The sequence below is a fragment of the Pelmatolapia mariae genome, linkage group LG10_11 (assembly GCF_036321145.2).
Source record: "Pelmatolapia mariae isolate MD_Pm_ZW linkage group LG10_11, Pm_UMD_F_2, whole genome shotgun sequence".
In the NCBI taxonomy this organism is placed as follows: Eukaryota; Metazoa; Chordata; class Actinopteri; order Cichliformes; family Cichlidae; genus Pelmatolapia; species Pelmatolapia mariae.
This window is the reverse complement of record NC_086236.1, coordinates 35,443,352-35,467,962: the sequence shown is the minus strand read 5'-3', so window position 1 is coordinate 35,467,962 and position 24,611 is coordinate 35,443,352. Positions and strand designations below refer to the sequence as shown.

Genomic DNA, 24,611 nt, shown 5'->3' with positions numbered 1-24,611 from the left:
ATTAGTAACAAAGTGGGAATAATTGTTGTATCTTTATATTTTTGGGATGTTGCCTCAGCATAAGGATCTTGGCAGGATGTGAAACATCATTTAGAAAATTGTTTCCCATCGTATTGGCTTTTCAATGTTTGTGGCCTTGAATGTAAATGTAAAAATACAATATTCCCTTTATTCTTATGTCTTTAATGATGTGACGATCCTACAGATTCATCCCAGCACTCCCCGGTGCAAAATCCTGACCCATAGATGGCAAACATACAGTATCCATCTTTAAATACAGTCTAACAATTAGATTAGGTTTAAATCTAATTTATCTCACATGGGAACTCTGCGCCAAATATTAAACCATCATCATACACCAACAAAATATAATCTCAGACTGACCACTTCAGCCTCCTACCTGCAGGGTGGAGATGACTTCATCGCCCACCTCCTTGACAGAAACCACGTAGCGGCTGGTCTCAGGGTTGATGATGCGTTCCTCCTTTTCCCAGCGCACCATGATGGGTTTCTCACCATGGGCCGTGCAGCTCATCTTCTTTTCTTCGCCCTGCGTGGCCAATGTGGTGTTGGGGTAGGACGTGATCATAGCGGGGACTGGAAGAGAAAAAAAGTGGAGAGAAAAAAACAGATTTTGTTAGTTTCATTTCACAGGTGACATCGGTACTCTGTAAACACCAGCTGTTGTTCAAAGGAACAACAACTTTTAATTAAGATATTGATATTTTGTATTGACAAGATATTGTTGTGGTATCAGTATTGATATAAATATGCAGGCAAATAAGATTTACCAATGCCCGTCTGTTGTATCAATTTTCGAATAAATGTTCAAATGTAGTGTGAGAAAGAGCTTTAAACCAGTATGTGCTTATATATGTGTGTGTATATATATATATATATATATATATATATATATATATATCTATATATATATATATATATATATATATATATACATATATATATGTATATATGCAGTTTAAAAAATGATCAGACCACCTTCCATAAAAAACAAGAAAAAAATAAAGGAAATAACTGTATTTTTGCATGTTTATAAAGAAAAAATAACAATGTGCTTTAGTAGTTCTTTACATTTTTTATATTTGAGTATTTCAATATTCCATATTTCAGTTGAAGACCTTGAGCATTCTAGTGGAAACATAAAACATAAAAAACTGTGTTGGTAATTACAATTTATACAACAATAATGATAAAAAGGTTTCAAAATCTGGACTTAAATTCCACTGTGATGCTTCGGCGTGACCTTAAACAGGCTGTTCATGCTCAAAAGCTCAAGACAAGAGAAAGAATGAAAGAAGAGTGAAAACACATGTATTCAGTGTATTCAATAGTGTCACGTGTCTGCAGGCTGCATGTTTTCTTAGGTAAGTATGTTGGTGCCACACATGTAATTTTTGAGCTTGTTTTGAGTTGTGGACTTTTTTCCCTCCTTGTTTTTCTGGGGTAAGAGCTCAGCTACGTTTTGGTTTTGTCTTTTTTGTGGGGTTTTTTTTGGCACAACCTAACTGTCCCTTTCTCCCCCACATTTTTTTTATGATTTTGGGTCATTGCTTTTGTGAGAAAGCTGCCATTAAACTTGTCTCAGCGTGTAACACTTGTACTGGGTTTCTGGAGTTGTTGTGTTGTTGTTACGCCCTCGAGGAGGCGTAACAATAGTGATATCTGTACTTTCTGCTAGTCCCCATCCCTTCACCTCTGCCTCTTTAAGCAAGCGATTACTTGGGAAGTAATTGCTCTTATAGCTAGCTCCTTTTAACTCTGTAAGCCTAAAATACCTAAAACCCATTCAGAGTAAACTGACACAATGATTTCATTATATTCAATGTAATATTATATCTATCAAAAAGATGTTCCTCAGTTAAAGATGCACTATGTAGTAAAAAAAGCATAAACAATCAAATAACACAGTTAACAGGCAGGTCTATGATTGGCTAGAAGGTGAGGAGCAGCTGATGACTCTGCTGTCCTAAACATAAACATCATGAAATAAAAATGAACGAATTCCTTTTCTGGAACTTCTTACAGAGCAAACGTTGTTTTTTTAGTTTTGTAAATCATGTTTCCTGCATTATTTGTCACTTGCAAAAATGTTTAGTATTCTGTAAATTTTATAATATTAAAATATGATATAAAAGCTGAAAGTAAAAATAAATAAATAGAAAAAAACACAAAGCTTCACATGTGTATTGTTAAAACAGCAGATATAAAACCTATAATGTTGTGTTGATGGCAGCGCACAGCTCTGGTGTGCATCCTGTATCGTAGGGTACTAAGTGGTACAGTTATGCTCTAACAACACTCTGAAGACACCACACTAAATGTACACTAACGACATACTGTACATGGCTCATTACACCCACAGCAGAGTGTATAACAACCTTCCACTCCCAGATGCTCTCACACATAAACACACCTCTGCCTGCGCATGCACGCCAACACGTGTGCTCGCTCTCATTTTGCGTCCCCCCCCCCACACACACACACAAAGCGTGACTCTGCTGATGTGATGGGACGTGTCAGGCAAGAGGTTGCGAACATTTAAGCCTCATCTCTTATTCACTCTGCCGCCATTTGAGGCTCGGCTCTGGAAAATAACGCTGATTTATTTTGCATGACAAGTATGAATTTTTTGTGAGACACATTTGGAAAAGTGAGGGGAAATAAATAACCGCTGTGTTATGTAAACGTTATCGTTTGAGAGCACAGCTACTTTCATTTCGCCATGTAAGTGGCTCCGAGGTGGCACGGGGCCGTGTTGTTGACACTCCTGGCAGAGTGGGATACTATGCTAGGCGACAAAAAGGAAGGGCAATGAAGAGACTGAGAAGGCTCGGCTCATCAGGTGTGGAGAATACCTGTGTACTGTAAACTTTAAAGATATTTTAGTATATGGCATTTTGTAATGAAACATTGAAACTACACTCATCACAAGAACATCATTATACAGTTGTGTAGAAGTTTACATTCACTCATCATGGGCATGACTGTAACAGTAATTTGGGGCTTTTAACGATGTCTTCTGGGTGCTCAACTTTGAATTTGTTTTGGATTTCCACTAATCAAAAATGAGACATTCAGGCTCAAATATATACATACACCACTAATATATGATTAAGTGTCCCTTAATCATATAAGCGGTCACTTATATGATTAAGTGACCGCTTCGACCAGATGGTTTTGGTAGCCATCAACGAGCTTCTGGTGTGATTCTGGCCAGATATTTGACCACTGTTCTTAGCAGAATTGGTAGAGTTTACTTAAAATGTTTTCCTGACATGGGCCCAGCTTTTAAACACTAGAAAGTCCACTGCAGAAGGCTGCATTTTGTTCCATTAACTGTCAAGACTATGTACTTCAATAATGTTGAGGTTCAAGCTCTGGGGGGGCCATGACTATCAGTCTTTCATCGTGTGATTTTCTATCCAGGTTTGCTTTTATTGCATTGACAGTGTGTTTGGATCCATGCTGAAAAATGAAGTTGTTACTTCCCAGATCGTATTGCATGGCAGATAAAAATCTGATGGTACTTTTCTGCATTCATAAATACATCAGTTTTGATAAGATCCCCAACATGAATTGAAAGACCTTCAGTCAGAAAGCTGGGGGAACTATCGCTCGAGAGCACTTTACAAAAATGCCAAGAAGTTTTGGATCATTGGAAGCAAGGTAAAAAAAAAACCCACGGGAAGCAGCTCAGGTTTTTGTACACAAACTATCGCTGTGCCCTTTACAGGTTTTTTTTCTTTTGTAGTTCCAAATTACAAACGTTTCCTAAATGCCTCAGTAGCAGTTCCTGTTTTCCAAGCAACAACAGTAACTGCTGTGACAAGAAACCAATGAGGAAAAAATAAATGAATGTATATGTAAACCAGTCTTTGTAGAAGCTAAACCTAAAGTTTTTTGATCCAACAAAAAATAATCAGAGCAGCTGCTCCTCCTCGGAGAGGCACACCAGTAGAAACCAGTGCTTTAGTTGGGTACAGCAGACAAAGAAACATTTACATTTATTTGCCGTTTGAAATGCACAGAAAACATTGGATGAAATTGTTGGCAGCCATTTCAAATTTTAAAATACTGTGAAAAAACCCCCCAAAGGTTCCATTTTTGGGATAATATATTTTTTTATTATGTTTTCCCACATTGATGAAAAAGGAAATCCTGATTTGAGATTAAACACAAAAGCAAACATTTCTTTAAAAGCAGGAGTGCCTCTGCACCATGAAGAGGCCTCTGAGATGAGGCGTATGCAGCTTGTGTCTATGTAAATGTACGTGCGTACAACCCTGTGTGTGAGCAGCCCAGCTGAGCCAGCCCCGAGGCACATTTTATGGCCTCATAATTGTTGTGTTGATATATTTCTTTAATATCCAGCAGAATTATGGAAACAGAACCAGGGGAAGGAGTGCGGACAGAGGGAGGAAAGAAAAAGAGAATGATAGGACAGATGGTGGGAAAAGGGTATCTCCTTGTGTCAGAAAGCACCGGCTCCCTGATGCCTAATTCAGCTCTAAACATAACTGGAGGTGTGCGTGCAGATGTCTGGAAAAGACGGATTGTACATATCATTAAACAAAAACAAACACACAATGACATGATGAACTCAAGCACACATAAAGAGCTTAGAGTCATGCACAAACACACACACACACACACACACACACACACACACACACACACACACACACACACACACACACACACACACAGGAAAACCGCTTACGTACTGGTCTCCAGTAGGAACCAGTAAGATGTGACATGTTGCCAAGGAAGGCATGAGCATTTGAGAGAGGAAACAGTGGATTGCGTTGTGTACGTTTACTGCACTGCACAGTGTGTCTTTTATGTGGAGGTGAGGAGAGCCCTGTTCCTCCACAGCAACCCAGAGGGCAGTGATGATACGCTTAAGCCTGCAGGGGATTGTGGGGGATAGGCTGGCTGCTGATAGGCTACTCCCCTGAGACAAAAGCACCCCACCCCCCTCCCTCTCCCCCTTCTCCCAGGCTCCCTTTCACCTGGCCAGGTTACCATGCCAACCAGCATCGGACAGTCTCTCCTCTCCTCTCCTTGCCTGCCTCCTCTCTCTCGCGCGCTCTCCTTCGTCTGTACTCTTAGAAATAGGGCCATTTGTAGTAGCCAGGAATAGAACACAGACCTGCCATTGATTTCCACGGGAGCATGATGATGATTACACAATCACACCCTGAATGTCGCAATGCAGAAATAAAAGACAATACAAAAAAAGAAAATGTTTCTAATGCCTTTAACTGCTGGTGTTAGCGATGTGGAAAACAGAATTAGCCAAATGGTGGAGTCAGGAGAATAATAATAACATATAATTATGGGTGAATGGCTACTTCGGTGTGGGGCTATTCATATGAGATCAGAGAAAGAAAGCAGTCACACCGTCTCAGAGGATCAATGAGATGTGAGAGGTGGTAAAACAGGATTACTTTTATTTATTTATTTATTTGATCCATTGTTAATAACAATAAAATGGACACGGACACCAAGCTTCACTTTGTACGTCCTGCAAAAAGAAAACTATGCCATTGTTAATGGCTTTTAAGAAAAGTTTGACTGCTGTGTTTGCGCTGCACTTATCAGGGATCACCTCTCATTCACACTGTAATAATTAAAGTGGCACCTTTCCCAAATGGATCTTGGTGTGAATTTCTCTAGGGAGTGTACTGTTTACATCAGTCGTGGTGACGATCAGTTTTTTCCTTGGTATACAGCATCTCTTGTGTGATTGATGTAATAGCTGCTTTTAAAAAGTGAAACCCTTGAATTAACAAGAAGACTTACGGTGAGCCGGCTTCTCCACAAATACAAGCTGTGGATCCCACCATGGTGTGAACACTGGGATGCTAGTCTACATTCTACACAGGCAGCCTGGCAGGCCAATGTGAGCCAAAGGGCACCCCGGCTCAATGGGGCCACAAGAGCTGACAAGAAAAGACAAGCTGAGATGCATCTAGCTTTATGCCTTGAGGGCACACTGTAAGTGGGCGCTGGGGAAGAGGCAGCCTTGACGTGGGGTATTGCGCTGCGGTGATGACTGGTTCACTGGCTGCCTGCAATGTACTGAAATAATTCCTTTAGCTGCACAATTGGCTTGGACGTGAAGCATGATAGCAAATATAGGCCTGCACACTGGAACAGTGGCTTAGTGCAAGTAGGCTAAATAAACACAATGAGAGTCAAGGGAACGTCTTTGTTTCACAGTCACACTTTTAACTGGTCCAAGGGTTAAACTGGGCTTAATATTTCTCTAAAATTCATTTAGAAAAAAAAAAGTGCTGACTACTTTAAAGCCAGCAAAGTAGACAACTTACCAACACTGACTAGTGGAGTGTGCAAAACAAGGCTCATACTTTGTTATATAGAGTGGAGGTGAGACACACTAATACACTGAAAATATACTGCAGTTCTTGCAGTCGACCGCTTCTGTTTACCCAGTGAATCTAGCCTGAGCCTGACTGTAGAACTAACAAAAGTACAGATTTTTGCCAAAACATCCAAGGTCTGTTACAGGTTTGCACTGTGTTGAGAGTTCAAGCAACAGGAAGTGATGCGGTGAGTCTCAGTGTGTAACTAATTCCCAGGAGAGTAATTCTGAAAGAGAACTTTCAGAATTACTTGCAGACTTTTTATCCTGTACAAAGCTTCTTTTTTAAAAAAGAAGAATTTATTTCTTCACTGAAAAATAAGTCTTTGTTTAAGATTCATTTCCTGATCAAAGACAGCAGAAAACTAAACTGTTTTGAATTTAGATGAAAGTCTCTTTAAAACCCGTCCCCAGGAGGATTCTGTGCTTGAGACTGCTCCGCGACCATAAGACCATTTAGCACTGCACTTGACTGAAGCTTCATCACTGCGTCTGCAGGCATTATGATGTCTAACAGGCTTGATTGGTTTTAATTGGCCCTGATAAACACTGAGTGGCTGTTGACCGCCTCTGATAGCATCTGTTGTGGATTGGTAATGAATTGACTGAATAGCATCTGTTTTGTAGGTAGAGATGCTTGACTGTAAATTACATAAAAATCATTCATTGAAGCTGCCATCTGCAACCAGTTTTCACACAGGACAAAAAGTGATTACTACTCAAATAAGGAAGCCTATGAGAGAAAAACAAACAGAGTGCATGTGCACACACTTCCTCTCCCCCGGCAGAGAGCACGAGCAGTTTCTGCTGGCTGTTAGTGTAGTGTTGGTGCTCATCCTGCATGATGCATGGTGTATTATGACGAGACACGAGCCTATGCACAGACACTCATAACAATGAAAGTGCCAAGCTAAGACATCACAATAGATGCAATTCATTTCCCAGGCAGTCCACTACAATAGCCTGGTGGAGTGGGATCTATCCAAAGCACTGCATTAGCTGCCTGGCCCATTATTCTTTAGTAATGGCTGCACTGCTCTGCACTGTATCAGTGCCTTTACAGTAAAGTGTGCACACCTTTGTGTGAAATCTCTGTCTTTGTGTGGGCTTATGAGCTTGTTTGCTCACCTGTGTCCCACACACACACACACAAAACTGACAGCATCTTCACCATAAATGTTTCTATGCTTACATATGTTAGAGCTTCTGCCGTTTGTTTGCCAATGCATCAAGCCACATGTGGACGGCCAATAATACAGAGTGAAGATCATGCCGTCTGTCCATCACGTGACTGGTCCAGCATGCGTCAGCTTGTGTGCCTCTCAAATTGGCTCCTAAGCCTCTTAAGTGCTTGCCACTGTTCAATTAGTGTAGGCTGGTCTGAATAAACAACATAAAGGCAGCACACAGTGTACAGGACATCACAGATTCAGACATTACTGTGGACTGCACCGTCTCTGTCAAGCACAGAGAGAAACTATACGGGTTAATGAGCTCATTGTCCACACACAGACACACACGGGATAGAGGATGAGGTGTGGCTCCCTTGGCACCCGGGGAGATTTGGGTTACTGCACAGAAGAGGCACAAATCAGGACAACTACCACAACAACGGGCAGATGCTTCAGGAGCACAGCATGCACCTGAGGGGCTGCAGACATAAAGAAGACAAAGACAAATAATCTGTTAAATAAAAATCCAAATCTTGCAGTGTGTTTGACACGTGTTATAAATAATGTGGTTTATATAAAGAGTTCAAACCAGTGAGACTAGTTTGTATACTGTGTTAAAAACTCTGCTCAAAGTTGTAATCCAAATGCAGAGACTAACTAAACGTTTGTTTTATTTTTCGTCACAAGTTTCTCACATCTAATCCAACATCCAACGTTTTTTCCATAAAGGTTTTGCCTTTTCACACAGTTTGACAACCTGAAGATATTGGGTTTACGATGCTACAAACCTGTAAGGTTTAGCTTGACAAAGCTTAAGTGGAGCTGGAAGTGTAAGCTACAGTCAACAAATGATTTTTCCTCCTTATACTTCTCTGGTGTTTCTGGTGGTTATCAATGTCAAATCCACAATATACTAATCATAATGATAATCAGTCTGTAATATTGCTTATACAACTTGATGCTCTTGTAAGATACACACTGGACTAGAGCATGCACTTTGCAAATGATGATCTTATGATGTCCCGAGCTTTGAGAATTTCAGAAAACCTAAAGGGGCAAGATTATTTAGAAACTAGCTTTTCAGCTGATGATTTAAGGACATTTGAGAGATAAAGGAGTTGTGTTCCAGTTAAAGGTTCAGATTTTTACCAAGTTCAAGAACTCTGAGGTCTGAGGAACGTGTGTTAAAAAAGAAATTAAAGACAAAACACTTCACAGAGGTGTGAGGATTCAAGTATCAATAAGAAAATTCAATCGTGACTCACACTCAAATGGCCTAAGACACCAAACCGCAACTATACTGAGAGCTGGTGCTTCTGTGCACACTTGTCTATGAGGCGACATGGTGGGCCTCAATCAGACAGAAGGGGTCATAAAGGAGTTGGAGCCTATTTGGCTGTGGCTGGCAGACAGTTAGACACTCAGCAGGGAATACCCTGCTCTGGCTTGATAAGAGCCGTGGTGGCAAAAGCTTTATCTAACAGCAACCAATCAAAATGAGCGCCGAGCCGCAATAAAGCAGTTGGAGCTCACACATCCACAGACACATCCACAATCACCAGCTAAAGTTAAGTAACTGTACTTTTTGGTAAAACTCACATATACATTATTTCTGAGGTTGTTGTTTGCACCTTGAAGGAAGCTCTTAAAACCATTCCTACCATTTCTGCAGGCTGCTTTCAACATCTCTCTTTCTGAGAAGATGCGGTGGAATAATTTATGCACTCTCATGGTTTATTAAACAGACTTTCAACCTCAAGAGGGCAGCATTCCTATTAAAAAAGTGTATTTTCTATACAAGAACACAAACAACTCAGCAAATAGTTAACATTTTCTTCCACTTACTAAACTAAAGACAAGATAGAAGACATATAGGACACAGAGATGAGGAGAAAAGACGTGGATAACCTATTCCTTCTTCCAACCTCCCTTGCTGTATTCCACAGCCCTCTTTTCCACATGGCAGCTCTTGCTCGCATGCAGAATTCAGGGATTAATGGAGGGGAGCTAAGTCCTTGGCCACACAGCAGATAAATGCTGTACTTTCTCCAAGAGATGTAGTGGTAGAGGCTGTGTGCGTTGCTTTCGTGGGATTCGTTCAGGCAGAAAGCACAGCGCAAGCAACCGTGGTGACATCTTTCTGGTGGCCTGACTGACTGTCGAAGTTCAGCTCACTTAACCTTTGTGCTTTAGCTTTAACTTTTTGTTTTAATGCACCAGCAGCCAGTGCATGAAAGAGGAGAGTCAACAGGACAAAAACCAGACATGTCAAATTTACATTCTTTGGCTCTAATAGGTGCTGTCGTCCTGTCAGACTTACTTTTGACGTTGAGGTACATCGACTTGCTCACATCGGCCCCGACGTCATTGCTGACTCGACACAGGTAAAAACCACTGTCTTCTTCCAGCACATGCTTGATGAGCAGAGAGCCGTTGACCAACACTTCAATCCGAAAGCCTGAGTTGAGGGGGATGGGTTTAAACTGTGGGACTCCAGCGCCTGTCAGAGAAAATACACGGTTTGTCAATAATAAACCAAAAGTACTGCATGAGGCAGTCCAGTTTGCTGTTCTATGCTTCTGCTAAAGTCTCAATGAAAAACTTAAACCTTTACAGATAAAAACATTTCGTGCATTTTATTTATACTAAAGAAATAGTAAGGCTTTGTTTTATGGGTTCAAATGAGCTAGTGTTAGTCTAGTACAGTTTGAGTACCAGAAAGGATCTTATGAACACATTTTTTTCCTTTTTTTAAAATTAAGCCTATACTGTAAATCTGAATGTTCAAAGCGGATTAAGTTTTCAAAAGAGAAATGGTGGTAAGGGACAATAGTAAGGCATATGTTACACAGTAAAACTAACATTGAAAGAGGAAAGAGTCTTACAAATACTGAGATTGTGCAAGCTCATCCTTTTTCATTTATACGTAAGTCCACTAACCCCCACTAGTGGGGTTAATTGGTGAATCTAAATTGCTCGTAGCTGTGAATTTGAGAGATCCATCAAGGGTGTCCCCCTGCCTTCACCCATAGCAGCTGGAACAGCCTCCAGCGCCCCCCAAACGATGGACGGAAAATTAAGCTGGGCATACACTGTGCGATATTTGGCCCATATTGAGACGATTTTTCAGTCGTGCGACCGTTTTGGGGATCGGCCCGAGTTTCGCCTTCATCGTGTGTCGTGCATCGTGTAGTATACATGGGCTAATGAGAAGCAATTAACACCTCACGACCCGCTCCTGATCAGAAATCGTATTGTCGCCAGAAAATCAAACCTGTTTGAAATCCTGGTCGCCCCTCATGAGGGTATCAATGCAACCTCTCACACTGCGCATGTGCAAACACAGAAATGAAGGTGAAAAAGACAGCATGGCAGTGCAGCATGTGATCTGGACACAAGCGATGGAGGCCCAACTTTGGCAAGCTCATCCGAGTCTTTTTCAATGTGGCCTCACAACATTATCACAACCACAACAGCCGTGAAAAGAGTTGGATGGACATTGCTGCTCAATCACAGCTACCTGGTCAATGTTTTTCATTAGCAATTTAGCAAAGTTGATGGTGGTGGTGTGTGTGTGTGTGTGTCTGAGTGAGTGAAAGACAGAGAGGGAGAGGGAGAGACAGATTTTGTGTTATAAGCTTCATGTTATGGACGCACAGTGTGAGCACTCAGGTCGCATCAGAGCATTGGGCCGTATAGTGTGAGAGCCTGCATCGTGACCTACGAACTTCTAACCCCTGTGAGTCAATCGTACTGTTTGAGCAGGAGCTGAATAACGCGACTGAAAAAGTTGCACAGTGTACGCCCAGCTTTAGTCCAATGGAAGAGGAATAAAAAACAAGTCACTGTTATTTTATGTGTTTATGTTATGAAAACCTTAGAGTTTAGAGATCTCAAACCATTAAACACACGTCTTCTTGCTCTGCAGCTGCCAGTTTAACTGAAAGAATTAAAAACTCTAATTATGCATTTTTTTATCTTATATCTCATATCTCAAACATTGCCGTTGTGTCCAGCTGGGCTGAGATATGTTACACGTGAAATACCACAGTTACATAATTTCACACCCACTTCCTCGTTACAGGGAAACAGAAAACTATTCCTCGAACCGCAGGTGCCGCTACATCGTGTAACATTTGTTTGGACTTGAGGCGGGGGTTTTTATGCATTCATCCTCAAGGCTGTGGACATCGTATTAGGTGTGCTGGCAACAGAGGATAAGCTTGCTGTAGGTAAAATAAATAAATAATGAATAAATAACAATATTTTTCAATGCAGCAACTCTTATCAACTCAAGAGAATGATTTTAAAAGTGTTTGAAAACATGTAAAACATCCAACACTTGCAACAAACCTCAGGGAGACGGGTGTGTAATCAACGTGTGCGTAAAATTTGCAGGTTTACCTTTAGAGTATTCCCACTGGATCGTAGGAACAGGATAGCCTTCAGCTGAGCAGTTTAGTATCACTGCTTTCCCATAGATGCCATCCTGGTCTTTAGGTTGCACCACAAATTTGGGAGGAACTGCAAGTGAAGAAACCTTACCGTGAGACCTTTACATCTAAAAAGTCACAGGAACATTTCAGTTCAGAATGGGGAAAAAGACCAAGTGAAAGTACAGTGTGGTCCGCAAAGATCCACTTCCTTAAACTCCTGAGAAGTGCAGCCACCCCTCATTTCTTTATATTTTCCAGGAAAATGGGAAATAGGAACAGTGATTTATTGAAACGTGTAAACATACATAAACACAAAACATTTTATACAATTCTCACAAGCTTTAGAATTACTAAAGGGCTAAAGCAGGAATGTCAAACTCATTTTATATTGTGGGCCACATACAGCCACACAAACCTGCCCAGAGGGCCACTTCTGGGCTGAAGACATTCTGAACTCTTGTGGGCAAGCCTTTTGTAGTTTCTTTAAGCAGTCTTCTGGGAAAGTTCTCCCGGCTTCTTGAAGGACATTCATCGATTGTCTTTGGATGCTGGCTGCTGTTTGTTCAATTCTCTATCAAGATGATCCCACAATGTGCACCGTTTGAGATCATTGATACAGTTAGGTCCATATATATTTGGACAGAGACAAGTTTTTCCTGATTTTGGTTCTGTACATTACCACAACAAATTTGAAATGAAGTAACTCCGATGCGATTGAACTGCAGAATGTTGAACAAAAATATTGCATAAAAATGTGAGGAACTAAAGCATTTTAACACAGTCCCTTCATTTAAGGGGTTCAGTTCTAATACTCAAAGTCTTGAACTCATGGACATCACCAGATGCTGGGTTTCCTACTTTTTAATGTTCTGCCAGGCCTTTACTGCAGTTGCTGTTTATTTGTGGCCCTTTCTGTCTGAAGTTTAGTCTTTAACAACTGAAATCTTGTTAAAGAGTAAACTTGGCTTTTTCCACAGCGTTGGTGATTCCACCTCTGGGCGGAGTCACCGCTTCATCACTGACAGGCTGCACCTGGAAGTAATTTGGCTGCCAGCGCTCACAATCCCTCTTCGGCAGGTTGTCTGATAACCTCAGTTAGTGTAGGCTGTCACAGCTCATGTTTGATACTCATAGTGTTGCTCATACTTACCTGTGCTTCTCTTTCACTCGCAGTAATCCTCTGGGATGTCATTACCTAACCTGCCATAAACTAACCTCTTCTCAGTCGCTGGCCTGCCCGGCTGCCTCACCGCTTCACTCCTGCCTGCCTACATGCCAAACTCACTGGAACATCTTGGACCTTCTCTGGACTCTCTCTCGGCTCACCCAGACCATTTACCCCTTCGCACTTTGCGCCCGCCTGCAGAAAGTAAGACTGCACGCAATCTGTTGTTTCATTCTGGACCAGCGTCTAGAACTCCCTTTGACGTCTGCTTCCTTCAGTTACAGTGACTCGGAACTCCCCGGCTCCGTGACTCCAGTCTAGCCTCTTCCTTACCTCCACGCCACAGGGTTCCTGTGCGGGCAGTTACCCCGTATCGGGTTTCCTGGCCCTTGAACACGTCAGCTCTTGGGCAACACTCATGGACTCGTTTCATAGCTTGGAATGTTCACTGTTTTGTGATTGTCATGTGTTGTTGTTTAGTATCTATCATAGCACTGCTCTCGTTAATCCTAGTGTTGTTATAGTTCATGGTAATCAGTTTATCACTGTGAAACTCAAGGGCTTAGTTCATAGTGATCTTTATTGTTGTTAAATCAAGTTCCTTAGGTTGAATCTCCAAGGACCTCGTGTGTAGGTTTAGTTACACTGTTGCTTCCTTCACTCTCTGTAAAGAAAGTGTTGCCTTCACTCTTTCTCCGTGCTTCCGTGTGCTGTCTGCACTTGAGTCCATACTTCTGGTGGCCACTGGGCCGTGACAGCAAGATCAGGTGACTGACTGGTCCATTCAAGTATATTTGCCTTCTTTGCTTCAATAAACCCCTGGGTTGCTTTAGCTGTACGTTTTGGGTAATTGTCCAACTTTATTAAGAAACGCCACCCAAGAAATTTGACTGCATTTAGCTGGATGTGAGCAGAGAGTATGTCTCCGAACACCTCAAAATTCATTCAGCTGCTTACTGTATCACATCGTCAATAAACAGTGTCCCACTGTTGCTGGCAGCAGTGCACACCGAGGCTAACACACTGCCTCCGCCGTGTTTTACCAATGATGTGGTATGCTTTGGATCATGAGGTGTTTCACACCTTCTCCATATTTTTCTCTAGCCATCATTCTGGTAGAGGTTGATCTTGGTTTCATCTGTCCAAAGAATGTTTTTCCAGAACTGTGCTGCCTTTTTTAGATGTCCAACCCAGCCTTTCTATTCTTGAGGTCTTGTACCTTGCAGTGAACCGTCTGTATTTACTTTCATGCACTGTTCTCTTTATGGTAGACATGGCTATTGATACACCTACCTCCTGGAGAGTGTTGTTCACTTTGTTGGCTGTTGTGAAGGGGTTTCTCTTCACCATGGAAATGATTCTGCGATCTTGCTGAGTTCACCAGTGCTTTCTTTCTTTCAGGATGTGCTAAACTAGATTTTGCCGCTCCTAATATTGTAGCAGTATCTCAGATGGGGTTTTTTTTGTGTTTGCAGCTTAAGGATGGCTTATTTCACCTGCATGGAGAGCTCTTTTGACTGCATGTTGTCTGTTCACAGCAAAATCTTCCAAATGAAAGCACCACACCTCAAATCAGGCCTCTATGCTGTACATAACTTTTTATATAGCTGTCTGTCACTTCTTGTTTTGTCCACCACTTGAAAAAGTACAAATTTATACCCATCAAACTGTTTCATCTTTGGCAGTTTTCATTGATTAAACTGAAGATAGTGTGCTAAGTTGTCTTATGTGTATAGACACAACACTGGTTACTTGTTTGACTCTGTATGCCTTTTTTATGCCTCAATGATTCATAGGTCAGTGTTAAGTAGCTTAACACACAAAAGCATTCCTCTGACAACGGTCAGGCACAAGGATCCAGTCCAGAAATGAGAAAATAAGCAATCAGTGTCTACAGAAACATCTGAATGACTTTCAGAAAGCCTGGAGAATTACTGCTCAAAGCCAGTTAAAAAAAATTACAAGAAAGTCTGGCTGCTTGCACGTGAAACATAAAGAAATGAGGGGTGGATCCAAACTTTTCCACAGCGCTGTAAATCACATCCAGCTTGCATCTCTTACCCATCTCTCCCCTCCTCACCTCGGACAATGAGCTCACTCCGGTGTTCCACAGCAGCAGCCTGATTCCGTGCGATGCAGGTGTAGTTGCCGTTATGCATCAGTGTGAGGTTAGAGATACGCAAGGAGCTGGTGAAGTCTATGTTGTCTATGGTAACGCCCAGGCTGGCCGGGATTGGCCGACCATCCTTCTGCCAGGTGATGAAGACGGGCTGGTCACCAGACATAACCACACAGGGGACGAAGACTCGCTGGCCGATGGAAAACCGGGGAAACTCAAATGGTTGGATGGTGGGTGGGACTGTAACAGAGACGGGAATATTGCTTCAGGCCTGCGGGTTACAGGTTGTTTAATTTCAGCCAGAGCTACTCAAAATCACTAACCACTCATGCACATTAATAATCAACACATTAACATACTATATACCGCGGCTGAGCTACTTTACAAAGCACTCCCATAGCAACTCATTAGTTCCAATTCTCTCTTTATCACCTTATTTTCCACATTAAGCTGTGATTTTTCAGGAAAGCAAGAAATATTTTATTAGCTCGCCTCATGTGGAGCAGCTGAAGCCTCTCAAAACATAAGCATATAGTATTCACTCTCACTCGGCTCTCTGGGGACACTGTAGCCATCGTGAGAACCAGATGCTTTGAAAAATTAATGATTTAAAATAACATTGGAATAAGCAGCACTTCAGCGCTTATTTAATTCACAACAAAATAAGCATAATAGGTTCCTGGGGATTCCCTCTCGGCAGTGGTGGAATGCTAAGCAGCTGAGAGGCAAATTAGCCAAGGTGGAATAGAAGTGTCGCTTTGTCTATGCTGTGTGATTTCCCCCTCAAACACTCGTTAGCACGTCAAGACCAGTGAGAGGGGGTGGTGGTGGGGGGGGGGGGGGGGGGGGTGGCGATTGGGACATGGGACAGTTCAAATTATGCTGCGTCACTGAAGAAAGAGAGCCATCGGAGGTTATCATCATCTGGCTCTTCTCAGTCCTGCTGCATATTCAGATGAGCTCCAGATAAGCTGGCTGGGATGATGGAGATGGTGCCTTGCTATCAGTGATGTGAGTGCTTTTTTCATAGGTAGTGATATACAAATATCACTCTGCATATCTGTGTTTTCTGCAACGAGGAGAGGGGGCATACACCTCCGATGGAAAGGCACTACGGGGTCAGTGTGTACACCGATAAAGCCATTCCCTTTGAATTGCAAAGAGATTAATGACAGCGTAACCACAAATGTATTCTGCAAACACAGAGTACAATACAGTACCGTACAAATGCGAACGTACATCTGAAACAAATGGCCCCAGCTGCTTATTGGCCTCGCAGATGGGTAAACATGATGATGTTGCACAGCTAAATGAACTAAATCTTTTTTTATTGGACCAAATATAGAACGAGTCCCGTGCTGTCTGTCTGAAAATCAATTAGACTGTTTCATACCTTTCACTGTAACATAAACGCTCTGGTGTGTGGACAGCTGTGGCTGCACCAGCACATTACACGTGTATTCTCCTTCATCCACCTCCTTCTGCACGTCAAACAGTTTCAGGGTGCCGTTGTTCTCGAAGGCCCGCTGCCGGTGGTTGTACGGCAGCAAATTGGAGTCCTTGTACCACTTGATGGAGTAGTAGGGGTAGCCAATGACACGGCAGTGGATGTACATGTCCCGCCCAGCGATGGCAGTGAGGTTTTTCATTGGTCTGATGCTGGCAGGCCCTTGAAGGACACATTGGAGAGACAACTCTCTTAAAATGATTTTGAGGTGGTTTGTGGTGTGAAAGCTAGCTTTTCTGTGTTTTGTGTGTTTTTAAGACACCACAAAGTTGTACATGCCTCGATTCACTCTGATACTGTGACATAAAAAATGACCCAGATGTGTGTAGGGGTTACAGACTGCTCGATTAAGCGAGAAGGACCGTAAAACACAAATGAGACTAAGAATCATCACCAGGTGGACCGTTCTGGTGTTCTGTTCGCGTCAAATCCTGCTTTGCCAGATTCAGGGATTGGTGCATCTTTCTGTTTGAGACTGTAGTGAATATTACCTTTTGCTCCCACCTCTTTGGTGCAGGCTGTGATTGCTTCTGACAAGCATTAGAGTCGAATGTTCCCTTTCTCCACTCATGAAGCTATTATCAAAACCATTACTCACGTTGCCGCCTTTTGTGCACACTTGTGAAAAACCAACAGAATAACCAATAGGCTTCCATAGCTCAGTGTCTATCAGGGAAATGGACTATTAGGTGTCTCTTTAAAGCACTGGAGAAGACAGTTTAACTGGGCTCTGCAGTGTACTTGGAATACAAGCGTATCCTGGGTTGCTACTCTCTTTAGCACGATTAAGGAGCCAATGACGTGAGAAGCAGTCATTACACGTTCGCCGCGTTGGCACCTGTGGAGATTTATCTTCATTGCTTGGCTGCATTTGGCATCCATGAACCCTCGCTTAAGGGCTGGAGGATCGCCCTATTTAGCCCCACAACATGCAAGACTGAGCAGCAATCAAATCCGACCAATCAGTACAAAGAAAGCAACATTCCCTCTCTGCAATAGAGAAATAATAATGTTCTGGAAAGCACGGCAAGCTTGAGCGCTCCAGTGTCACTACATGACAGCAGCAATTCAGCAAGCCATGTCCCTGTAGAGTGCATATAGCAGTACAGTCAACAGTAATAGCTGTCCTGATATAGAGATGGTGAAATCCAAACGCAAAAGCCCAAAAAACTGGAAAAGTGGAAAGATAACAGGAAAAGCATCTTCTGGGCATCTTGCTATATTCTGAGGAGAAACAGAGCCAAGCTATGCTATCAGATTTAAAAGTATGTGAAAAGCTAGAAACACGACAACATAATAAAACCTCTTTCATCACGTGCACTTTTAAAGTAGCCAATCAGAAATGTGTCAAAACAGAGTGACTCAAGGCATGTCGATGTGTATATGTGATGGTGTGTTGGAAGAGTTGATCTGACAAGCACCTCTTACGTTTATTCGCGCCTGGTAGGAAACGGTCCCAGCTGAGTTGTTGCAGATGCAGCGGTACACTCCTCCATCGGGGACCTGAGTCTGGCTGATGTTCAGATGACTCACCACGTGGCCCTCGGCATTGGTGTAGTAGGAGATGCGATGGCGGCTGTCCCGTACCACGGGCTCATCATCCAGAGTCCACGTTACCCGCGGCTCTGGCGTGCCCTTCACTGTGCACGACAATGACACAAACTCGTTGACGTTGTAGACCTTCTCGCTGAACGAAGCCAGAATTTTGGGGGTGCCATCTGCACAGAGGGAGAAAATTCACACAGTGATGTATATTTTGTTGTTCCCCTCATTAGGGACGCATGTCAATTCATATCTGATGCTTTTTAATGAGAATCTTGTCCAAATCTGCACTCCTTTTAGTGGAACACATGCACATCTCCAGTATAAAAAGCAGTGTCAGAATGAGGAGCAGATTAATCCAGCTCCTCTCTGGCTCCACAGCATTATTGATTATCAATATTCCCCTTATAGTACCCTGGTTATGGGAGACACTGCAGCAGCAACCAGCTCATGTACAGCTCAAGGCTTTTCAGAAAATCTTATAAAAAAGGGCTGGGCCCTGTAGGATTGAGCTTCACACAGCACAGTTTGGACTCGCATTTGCATAGATATACACAATTGCTGTGCATACAAAACCAAAATGGTGCACATGCACTGCTCCCACCCACACGTCTCACTGTGAATTCTGACCTTCCAGTATGACTTGAACAAAGTCCTGGGCAGACATCTTGCCATGTCTGGCGAAGCATTGATAGGCTCCTCCATCACTCTTGGCCATGCCAGCCATGACCAGGTTCTCTCTGTTTTGGCCTGTCATGCGGACACTGTTACTGGGGTAGATGAGTTCTCCGTTGCGATACCAGGACAGCTGATACTCCTCGGAGCCCGTTACACCGCAGGACAGTGAAACCTGGCTTCCCACGCTGCCCTTCACCTTCCGCGGACTCACCACGACCTTGAGGGGCTCTGTAGTTTAGTGGAGGTACCAAGTTATCATCATAAGATAGATGATAAAACGTAAACAAAAAAAAATGCTTCATGCTTCACACTTAAAAAACGAAAGAGTCTGCCTCTTTTGATTCATTGCTCCATAATAAAAAAAAACTCCACAGCCTTACTTAGCACCATCACAAGGACACTGACCTTTTACCTGCAGCCTGCCAACCACCTCGGCATTGCCGTAGCCATTCCACACCTCACACACATACGTCCCTGTGTCACTGGGCTGGGCTCTCTCTATGAGCAGGCCTGTCACACTCTGTTTGAAGCGCGAGTCTGTCTCCAGCGGTCGGTTGTCCTTTAGCCAGCGGTATTTGGGTACAGGGTGACCAGAGGCCTTGCAAGGGAGCTCCACTCGATGAGATGCCATCACCTCGCGACGCTCAAAGCTATCCAGGATGTGGGGTGCAGAATTGGTCGGATCTGCACGGGAGACAGATTAAAGTTACCTGTTTGTGCAAAGATTTCAAGTTCAAAAAGGGTTAAATGCAGCACAAGGAGTTAAAAGTGTTTAATGGTGAACTCATGAGTAGCCAAAGGAAGAGAATGGGATTTTTTAAATTTTAGTGTAATGGCTCTAGTGCCCCCCCCCCCCCCCCCCCCCCCCCAACCACCACCACCACCACCACCAGTAAACATGGTACAACCCTGCCTATCTTGTGAATGAATGTCTTACAAATTAAAAATACTGCATCAATACTCTGAAATCTGCAGAGTGTCTCTTTAAATGGTTTTGGAAAGGAGGGTATTTTTCTATCCTGAAGTCCTCCCCCAAACTGGGAGAGCTCTCATGGCCTTTACTGCCTGTCACCCACTCTTTAGTTCAAGGGTTTTTATCCTGTCACCCTCCGTTTAATTCAACTGACCAACATGTTTTTTTTACAAGCTCACATTTATTTCCATATGGTCCTCTCACATGTAGTCAGTGTTTCTGAAGGCACACTAAACAGCAAACCCTATCTTACTGTGTTATGGTGATTCCTGTCCTTGTGTCTGTTTACTTGTCTTGTGTCATTTTATCCAACAGTGTGTGGTATCACCAGCTGGTATTTGCAACACATTAACCATATTATTCTAAACTGAAATCAAGGCAACAGACTGGGACATTTTTAGAGGGTTTACCTGCTGTTACTGACATATGCTGGGGCCGATGTGAATGCCATTATGAAACTTTTATCAGATCAAACACACTGCAGTATTAAAACTCACACACTGATTACCTAAAGCTTTAAATATGAAACTTGGAAAAAAAATCCCATCGCATATCAGCTGTTGGTTGTTGTTATGTAAACAGCTGTGTAGTGTAAAGTTGACTCTTTGGCAATCTGTTTAAAGCAAAAAAACACACTGTTGGTTGTTTTGGCATGATTTCAATTAGCGTGTGCCAGGTAAAGGGCTTAAACCTGCATTCTTTCTTTCTTTCTAATGGTCTGACAGATACCAACAACAGTATAAGCTGTCATTGGTATCTTGGTATCTCCCATCACTGTAACAGTAAAAACAGTGAAATCAGCAAAAACTTCATATCACCCACAGTTTTTTAAGAATCGTCTTCAAACTTCACAACAATATACTAGGCCTTAGGGGACATGATTACCCAGGTTGGCTAAGCATTTGACTTTGACCTTCAGAGTCAAAGTTAACTTTGAAAAAAAAAAAAAAAAAAACAATCATATGAAAGGGAGAGAAAGCTGTTAAACACCATTTTTATTTTTTCAGTACGATGCCTTACGTCTCAAGTTTTTACAGCTTAAATAAGCCAAAGATTTCAGTTGATTCTGCTCCAGTCATATGGGTAAAGATAATAAAATACACTGTTTTAGTATGTAGTGCTTCAAGGTTATAGGTAGGCCACGAAAAATGTTTCATTTGGATAATCTTCAAACATTAAAGCAATATATTAGACCTTGGGGGACATAAGCACTTTCTTTGTTTGACTTCTTTAAAACATTATTTTTTCCAATACAACCTTATATGATACAGAAAGATGAATATACTACACAAGATGCCCATATTAGCAATGCTGACATCGGTATAAAACATCATAGTTTTGCAGGAAGTGCTTTCCGAGTGTTCTTTTTATAAAAATAGATTTGGTTGTATCAAATCCAGGAAAACTTTCATGACCTATGACCTCAATAAACATGTTGGTGAAGAGTTTAATTTTGCGGTTGCTAGTTCTGAGTCACTACTTTCAAGCCTTATTGAAAACATACTGATGTTCATTTTGTATATTACAGTCCCAGGTAGAGTCAAAAAACAACGAGCAACCTAGTCATTGGACAGAGAGTGTGCAGTATCATTTCGTGTCTCAGTGCGATTACTCCAAATCAATCTGATTTACAAACACAAAGATGGAGATGGTAAAAACGCTCATCTTAACGTTAAACAATGAAACTTCTGTAACCAATATATATGCATATAATACATAATACAACGCTGTAGTTTTTTGCACCATCAAACAAGTGACCATTCAACCCAGAAGTACAGCTTCCTATACAAGCTAATATATATCAAGCTACAGAACTTCTGATACCTATTCATTCTAATTTTGGTATCCCCCTCTCACCTGACACAATGAGGCGGGCACTATTGCTCTGTCGGGTTTCTCCGGTGTACTGATGCCGTGTCATACACCTGTAGTTGTACAGCCCGTCTTCCATTTGCACATCCAGAATATACAGGGCTCCCGTGGATGTGATGAGAAACCGTTGCACTGGAAATGAAAAGATAAATAAAACATATTAGGTGATGTTACTTACATATAAAGAAAGCAAAGCAACATCTTCAGTGAACACCAGTAAACTACATGTGGGCCAGTTAGTACCAAACACGTCACTTTCATGTGACCTGTAAGTATAGCCTGTGGTCAGTCAGCGTGATGTTAAACATTCTGGAAAATCTATCTGTGGTTTGCTTGTTCACTAGACGGCAGAGTGCAGACTCTCCTCAGAACGCATTAATCTCAACTGAGCTTTACTGTTTGCAGCAACAAGACTTTAATCAAAATACTTATCAAGAAAAATCACTAGATAGAATTAAACCACAGTTTTTTTATGTTTAGTCAATAAGTTTTTTAACTGTCTCAAAAACTGTTCATGAAAGTACAGGATCAGTTGCCTCGGGGTTTTCATCACAAGCGACGGTTAACATTTTGTACCAAACACAGCGCAGCAGTAATAGGTGTCAGTAGAGAAAGCATGCTGCGTGTATTCATTTTTATGCGCTGGAATAACCACCTTACACATTCAAAAAGAATGAAATAAAGAAAAGCCAATATTGAAGTCTCTAAGCAAATATTTGCAAGTCAAGTGAGGAACGCAGCTCTGTGTGATTGTAGTCACCAAACATCTGCTGCAGCCCATTTAGCTCAGCTAAATCAGCTCTGAGGCGCAGTGACAAGGCTGTGTGTTGTATAGCGGTGTAACACAGCTCGTTATCATGTAGCTCATCGCTCTCTTCCCTCTCTCTCAGGGGAAACGCTCTGTCTTTCTCTCTTTCTCACTCAGGTTTTCGCTCTTTTTTTTCTGATCCAGACTAAAGCACGGGGAGCCGGGGATCACAGAGTGCTTTGATAAGGCATGGATGTGCAGGTCGGATGTGCTAATATAATGCTAATGTAATGCTAATTTGTGTGAACACATGGAAGTAGAGAGAGGTAGTCAGTGTTTCTGAGGAGCGATGTGTTCTGTAGCCGGTGGCTATCGGGGTATTTCATGTCACAGATGATGGAAGAGCCTATCTGGTTTGGGCATCAAATAGGGCCGCCGTACGGTGGGGGATTCTGGCAGTATTGCTAGAGATATAATAATGCATGCTTTATGGGATGTTGAATCTTCTCATTTAGTCTTGTCATGACACATTAACACAGGTTTATCCTGCTGGCAGAGGCCTTTGCATTGAGCGTGCCTAAAATGATGGAAAAAGGTGTGAAGGTCTTAAGACAATCTCTGAAATGGCTCAAAAATAAAAAAAACCCTCAAATTATGGCAAATATTAGGAAAATGACACATTGTCCCTACTACTGCCTACATTTATGTAGAAGCAAAAAACACCCAAAACATTTATCATAATTTAGAAATAAATGATTGGTACCGAAGACAGAGGTGTTGCAATAAGAAAGGTGTGAATGTGAGTACAGAGGGGAGAAAACAGAGAAAGAAAATGGGGAATACACAGGGGAGGGTGGCCAAGATGCTATTGTGAGCAAATGTTGACCTAGATAGAAAAAAAGAGACCAGGGCATTGATATCCTGAAGAAGTTTTTTCCTTGCTTGTGGTTGAGCTACTCAACCAGTGATACGACTGAGAGACACTGGATCCATGTGTGTGTGTGTGTGCATGTGTAGTCCTTGGTTACTTAAGCATGGAAACAAGCCACGACACATTATCAAATTAAAATGTTGCCAGCTGCAAATGCAGTTGCTTTTTAGGAATGAAATCATTCAGAGAAAGCAAAGGAAAAATTAGGTGTAGGCTATGTCTTCTGCAGTCCCTCTCTCCTGTTTTCCTTCTTTCCCCCTGCAACTTTTCTGGCATCAAAAGCTGACAGCCTTATGAATGAGAGGAGCTTTCATTAGAACAGACTGCCTGTCACTATGACAAAAGACTAGGAAAGGGGAGTACATGCTTTAAATGCACGTGGAAAGAGACACATACACACATGTACGTAGGTTTGTGTGAGCATTTATGGTCTTTAAACTATCGTTGGGTTATTTGTGAATTTCTCAGAGTACAATCTGTCTTATTTACCTCTATACCTCTATACTGTGTGTGCCTCATATTGGAAACACTGCAAATGTCACTATTACAGTGAAGGAATATAAATTAAAGAACAGTTAAGATGAGAGGATACACGTATCTGTCTGCTACCCAGACATTATCATTGGACTTGTGAAACCTTATAGTATGTCACAGTATTCAATTAGAAATACAATACATGTATTATTCTGACAGATAGCTACTGCAGTGCAAACCAGCCCTGTCTTAAATATTTGGAGTCAGTTTCTCCTGCACACCACTCCCTAGGTGCTGTCTTCAGTACATCTGCAAAATTATCTTGCAGCCTGATACATCTCCAGGACTCTCCTGCAGATATATCCCTGATATCCAGCATCACCCAGGCGAGGCATCGGGTCATACACCTCACAGTTCTATAAGGGAAATTATTCCTCTGTAGGACAGATGAATAAACATGGATGAGGAAAACAGATAACAGTACTAAGTTAATGTGGCATTTTCATTTTTAATGGGCAACATCAGCCCTGTTGTGTTTTCAGCTTCTCATCTGAGAACTGAGTTTGACACCTAATTCTGACTGAA

General features: G+C 42.1%; 1 protein-coding gene and 1 long non-coding RNA gene across 4 annotated transcripts in view; one reads left to right on the top strand and one right to left on the bottom strand.

The window, feature by feature from the left end:
- dscama (Down syndrome cell adhesion molecule a) overlaps positions 1-24,611 on the bottom strand; it is a 103,642-nt gene that overhangs the window by 17,607 nt on the left and 61,424 nt on the right. For 2 of the 3 annotated variants that reach the window (XM_063487317.1, XM_063487318.1), the window contains exons 4-12: positions 21,859-22,005; positions 19,434-19,712; positions 18,981-19,256; positions 18,230-18,526; positions 16,695-16,970; positions 15,263-15,541; positions 11,986-12,105; positions 9,902-10,081; positions 401-597 (exon numbers count right to left, since the gene is read on the bottom strand). In XM_063487317.1, coding sequence (XP_063343387.1) covers positions 401-597; positions 9,902-10,081; positions 11,986-12,105; positions 15,263-15,541; positions 16,695-16,970; positions 18,230-18,526; positions 18,981-19,256; positions 19,434-19,712; positions 21,859-22,005 — 2,051 coding nt within the window. Of the gene's footprint in view, positions 1-400; positions 598-9,901; positions 10,082-11,985; positions 12,106-15,262; positions 15,542-16,694; positions 16,971-18,229; positions 18,527-18,980; positions 19,257-19,433; positions 19,713-21,858; positions 22,006-24,611 lie in introns of those variants that run through there. The other variant, XM_063487319.1, reaches the window with a different exon arrangement.
- LOC134637018 (uncharacterized) lies at positions 13,036-13,546 on the top strand. Its single transcript, XR_010095047.1, has 3 exons — positions 13,036-13,094; positions 13,191-13,386; positions 13,461-13,546. It is a non-coding gene; the product is annotated as an uncharacterized LOC134637018 (long non-coding RNA).